General features: G+C 42.6%; 1 protein-coding gene across 1 annotated transcript in view; it reads left to right on the forward strand.

Moving 5' to 3' along the window:
- The first annotated feature begins 829 nt into the window (after nt 1–829).
- The window catches only part of LOC104625100 (cytosolic phospholipase A2 epsilon-like), a 25,599-nt gene continuing 20,507 nt past the window's right edge, over nt 830–5,921 (forward strand). The window contains exon 1 of the mRNA XM_010292640.1: nt 830–887. Within this exon, the coding sequence (XP_010290942.1) occupies nt 860–887 (28 nt within the window). The 5' untranslated portion in view covers nt 830–859. The remainder of the gene's footprint in view (nt 888–5,921) is intronic.

Below are 5,921 nucleotides of genomic sequence, written 5' to 3' on the forward strand. Positions count from 1 at the left end.
TATAGAAGGTTATGGCTGAGATATTCAAAGGGACCAAAGGAAGTTAAGCACTTTCAATCTTCAGAGATTTTTGGAGGGGGGTATTGTTCTTTATTTTCCCCCAAAGGCAACGGATAACTAATTCCTTACCCCCTAAATCCTCAAAACAATTCTATGCCATTGGTTTGTCTCGTAGTTGTGATTGACAAAAGCTCAGATTATCATTACTGGTTTTCCCGTACAATTGCAAAGGGAAAAAAAAAGAGAAATCTATGCTTTTGAAGCAGAAGGCAAAAACACCTCTCTGAGAGCAGTTCTTCGGGTGTATCTCGTGCGAGTCAGTGACAACAGACGTTCTCCACACTGCTCTTTTCAGTGCGGCGGGACCTCGTGGGTGGTTACTCAGGGGACTGACCATAACTTTGAGTAGGACTGCCAGTATTTTGACAACTCCCGCATGGTGCTCACCAGTGCATTTACTCTGTTCAAGAGACTTATTGTAGCTGTGTTGTAGAGCTAAATTCTGCAATTTCAGAGCAAGGGGTTTTGCAAGCATCTCACAGTCAGTGTCAGTTTTCAGGGATTTTTGTCTTTCTTTTCCGCTATGATGAGCAATCCAGACTCTCAGGGTAGCACAGCAAAAACACAGTGAAATGAATAAAATGTTAAAACAAGTTTTCTTTAATAGCAGATTTTCATCTGCAGAATACTGAGATGGTCGACACAATTTTTACCTACTGTATTATTTTTTTGTAGCAGTTGCTTAGTTTGCACATTTGATACTTTTTCTCACTGAAAGCTTATCCGTACGCTGTCTTATACCATTCTTCTCCAGATAGAATCCTCTCCCTGCTACCTGCTGACCGTGAGGATCATCCGGATGAGAAATCTCCAGCGAGTGGACACTTGTAAGTATCTCCATTCTTAGTGGTATCTCAGGGTACAGGCAACAAGTTTTCTTTCAGAGTTGTATAGAAACCTTTTCCAAGTGTTTCTGAAATAACCCAGTGTTTATCTAAACTAAGTGCTATAAACCAGGTCAGTCCTGTCTGCTTGCTGCTGTTTCATTGAATGTTATTCCTGTTGGTTTAAGACTTGAAAGGTTGGTTTTAAGACTCGAACGTGTTTTTGAGGATAAGTACTTTCTCCCAAAGAAAGGAGGGTTTCTGACACAAGCAGATGAAAAAGACTGCATCCCATGTTTTCAAAAGCAAGGGGTAATTTTGCCATTGGGTTGCAGCACCTTGGCAACTGTGGCTGGGAGAAGCACACTTTTTCATACCCCCCGATCTTGGTTCTGACACAGATGAAATGAAAAAGAAAAAAACTTTCTAAAATCATTACCGACAGGCTAATGTCATTATTAATTACCCTGAAATGACTGTCAAAAAACGTACTGACTGAGGGCTGGATGCCTTGCCCCTTCTAACGCTCGTGCAGCAGTCTTGCAGTTGTGCAAGTGTGTGAGTCAACACAGCAGGAAAGTGGTGGGAAGTGAGTGAGCAGGAAAGGAAAATACCACTGTTTAGTTGAAGGACATGGACTACCTACATGTGCAGTGAGGAGAGGCATTTCACACAAAATAGGCAAGTTAACAGTTCATTTTCTTTGAATCAATACATCTATGTGGCCACTTGTGAAAGGATGCTGAAACTAGCTCTAGGGTGAGTGTGGAAGAGACACACTCAGGCGTGACCCTGCCACCTCCCTTGACCCTCCTGTTTCACTGTGCGCGGCAGCACTCGGCACTGTAGTCTCTTGCCCAGGAAGAGCCAGGGAAGATGTTCTGAAAGGCGAAGGTCTGGATTTACCATGCAGTACCATTCCCATCCTACCCTGTAGTTGTCACATGTTTTTCTGGAAGGTATATCAGGAGACTCCCCTGTGTCACAGCTCCGAGCGAGGGATATACTAGCTCTATCTTCGGTCATATCAGCGGGTCACACTCTGCACCTGCACCTCCCTCTTGGTCCACGGCTGTGGCACATGTGTGATGATGCAATAACACAGAAAGGTTTCATCAAAGAGTCATCTCAGATCTTCTGTGTGTCAGGCGGCAAGACAAAATCACAAATAACTAGGTTGTAGAAAGAGATTGTGCAAGCAGAACTGAAGCAATATCTTGCATTAAATACACAGCTGACTAGTTTGCCTGCATCTGCTCATATAATTAAGGATTGCTTGATATGCTCTGTATCTCGAAGTACAGTTAAGATACAAGAACGATGAATCACGTCAGTAGAACAGAGTATTTTGCCAGCCAAACAGCCAACATTGATCGCCAATGATAAACCTCAAGTCATGCAGTAGTCATGCAGAATTTCTTTTAAAACGTTTTAAAATCGGTATTATTATTTCTAGGATCGCCAAACATATTCAAATACCCCTTTTTGCAGTTTCAAAATTCTTCAAAGAATGATCATCTGCATAGAATTTCCCAGATTAAAAAAAAAAAAAAAAAAGAAATAACAGTCATTCATACAGAATTAAATTTATGCTCATACGGTTCTCTGGGGGGGATACATTCGGTAGGTCCACTGCAAAAGCCTCTGACGCTTGAGAAAACAGAGTAATAAAAGAAGCTGTAGAAAGGCACCAACTATGATGACAGATCTGAAACAACTTTTACACCAGAGGGACTAAATAGGCTACAGGCCTTAACAGTGGAAGGGAAATTATTGAGGAGGACATGGAATCTGTCTCTACAAAAAGGAATAGGAGGGAGAAGGTGAATAAGAAGTCTTTTTCCACTATTTTTTACAACATGAGAACAAAGGAGCAACCAATGAAATTATCAAACAGGAAATTTAAAACAAATAAAAGAAATATATGTGAACTGTGGGACTCATTGTCACGGGAATGTATCGATGTTAAAATATATCTGTTCAAAAAGAAATTATTCATGGAGTATAAGTCTAGCAAGGTGTATTAAACACAGTATTCCCAATGCAGACTCTGCTTTTGGAGATCCTTACTCTGGCATTGCCTGAATGATGGACGGTGGATCAGGTGCAGTACTGCTCTGGAATTAGCTTGTTTCTTCTACTCCGGAGCAAGGTGTAGGAGGGCTATTACCTGGCAGTGAAATTATTAATATGAAAAAGCCTAATGTTTTTCCTTTTGTCTCATCCTTGGGAAAAAAGGTAAACTCTTCTAGATGAGACTTTCCTGAAATGCCCAGTCTAAGACAGACGTGCTTCCTGGAAACACATAGACTGAATGCTGGAATTTGACAAGTAGTAGGTAATTAAAAGTTTTGTCTTAAGACAGAAGGAGGGCAGCCTTCAATCGAATTCTTAAATCAACTCTGTCTATAAATCAAATGAAGACGAGCAACTTCCTTTGCAAGGAAAAGGTGCAGGTGAGACACTTTGTTCCTCCTTCAGAAAGATACTGAAGGCAAAATGTGTAAGGCAGCCAGACTGGCCAGGCTGACTAGACCTACCCTTACTGGGGAGACTTTTGGTATGAACAGCCAATATTTTCAATGTTAGCAGCCCGTCTCCTGACAGCCTGCTGCAACATGCATCATCTGTGCACTGCAGTGTTTCTGCATCATTTATTAATAGAACAGAACAAAACAGAATAGACTATTTCAGTTGGAAGGGACCTACAATGATTGTCCAGTCCAACTGCCTGGCCAGTTCAGGCCTGACCAGGTTAAAGCATGTTGTTAAGGGCACTGTCCAAATGCCTCTTAAACACCGACAGGCCTGGGGCATCGACCACCTCTCTAGGAAGCCTGTCCCAGTGTTTGACCACCCTCTTGGTAAAGAAACGCTTCCTCATGCCCAGTCTAAACCTCCCCTGGAGCAGCTTTGAGTCATTCCCGTGTGTCCTATCACTGGATAGCGGGCAGAAGAGATCAGCACCTCCCTCTCCACTTCCCCTCCTCAGGAAGCTGTAGAGAGCAATGAGGTCACCCCTCAGCCTCCTTTTCTGAAAACCAGACAAGCCCAAATCCTTAGCTGCTCCTCATAGGACGTTCCTTCCAGCCCTGTCACCAGCCTTGTTGCCCTCCTCTGGACGCATTCAAAGTCCTTCACATCCTTCTTAAATTGTGGGGCTTTTGATGTTGCTTATTGTTTATCTGTACCCACAGGAATGGTAAAGACCTGGGTATGTCTCCCAGACCTTAATGCAAATTGGGCATGGGTGTAAGGAGAGCAGGAGGCAAAGGGATGTGGTATGCAGCCAAAATGTCTGAAGTGAAAAGACATCCCTGGGAATCACAATTCTGAGAGTCATCAGTCTGCAAAGCCTGTCGTGCTATCTGTGTGAGGGAAACAGATGCTACTGGGGTAATTTCTGTTGTTTCCACCTGTGGGCTTGAACCCAGAGAAGGAAGGCAGCCCGTAGCTGCCCTTTTCCTTCCCCTGGGGATTTTGTTCCTTAAGGAACAAAACCTTTCGCTGGAGGCAAAAGGTCCTCTCAACTAACAGAGTCAGGAAGAAAGTACAGGGAAGGAGGCTAAGAAATAGGAGTGGTGGGAAGGTGGAAGTGAATGAAAGCAGGAGATATGACTCCAGACAAGGACAGCTAAACTGCTGTCTGAACCTAATATTTAACATTTTTTAAATACAAAATAAGATATGGAAAGTGGCAAAGAGCAGGAGAGGGAGGCAGCTAGGGCCTGTTGAATATTTTCCAAACAAATTTTTCCATCAGAGGAATATTGTTTTTTTCACTCTGGAAGAATGTGTTGATTTCTCCACAATTTTTTTAGAAAAAAACTTGACAGAATTAAAAATGTTTTTCCATTTCTGTGTTATAATCTTAAAAAGTAGAAAACCAACAATTAAGGTGCTAGTTGACATATCACAACGCATTATGTAATTTCTTGAGCAGTTCTGAATTTCAGTTCATTGTTCTGACTTGGGCAGAAAAGCAGCAAGCTTTTTTGACCAAATACACTTTCAACAACATAAAATGCAGCCTTCACCCAGTTTGAGACAGAGCCAATGGCTGTAGGAGTGACACCTGGCAAAAACTGGTGGAGAAGGAAAGAAAAGGAGAAGACAAGGGAGCAGCCAGTCTATTGCAGCCAGGCGAGTTTTTGCCTTTCCCCACAAGTTGATATGCAAACTCTTGCTCCCCTGATCTACCTGCAGAGTCCTTACCTGCTGCTGAAAGGTCCTCTCCATTTACTGCTGCCATCACTTGTCTCTCTCAAAAGTTTCATATCAAAGTACATCCATTCCCTTTTGCGTTACATGATATCTGATCATTTTATAGTTAAGAACTGTGTACGAGAGAGTTTCAAGGTACTGAAGTATTTTGCATAACCCGCATGAAGAAACATTGCATTTCCCCAGCACACAGTACATCACATTTTTGGCTGTAGCCATTTGAGATATACTTTAATTTAGGTGCCTTTGGGAAATGGGATGGAATATCCTTTACTAACCTTCCCCTGGTGCATTTTTGGAGAGAGACTTTGTCTTTCTCTTCCTGGAGGTGGTAAGTATTTAAGATCCAATGTCTAATTCAATGAGCTCCTCTGGAGGAAGTCTCTGCCATCTCCTATAACAGGGGTAGTCCTGCAGCTGCTTTCACAAACTCTCACCAAGAAAATCACTGGAGGCAAGGCAGAGATGGAGCAGCCAAGGGTGCAGGCACACATGAGCACAGGAAAACTTGTTGGTTGAGAAACTGAAGAAAGTGGCTGACTAGAAAAGCAAATTCTCACCCTCTTCTTTTATACACAACATCGCTCTTGTCTGTAACACATGCAAGGAAGAATAGAAACCACCTCCTGTTCTACATCATCTTATGGTCTGTGCTTTTTCCCTCTCAGAAGGATATCTTGAAAGAAGTTACATTACATCAGGCATTTCTGCCTTTAAGCAACTCATACTTGCTGTTGGTACCATGCAGTAACCTCTCCAGCGTCATGCGGCACCACTGACTTTGCCACATTAACAATTGTTTTGCCTCTTTCC

This window comes from Phaethon lepturus, unplaced genomic scaffold (assembly GCF_000687285.1).
Source record: "Phaethon lepturus isolate BGI_N335 unplaced genomic scaffold, ASM68728v1 scaffold14988, whole genome shotgun sequence".
Lineage (NCBI taxonomy): Eukaryota > Metazoa > Chordata > Aves > Phaethontiformes > Phaethontidae > Phaethon > Phaethon lepturus.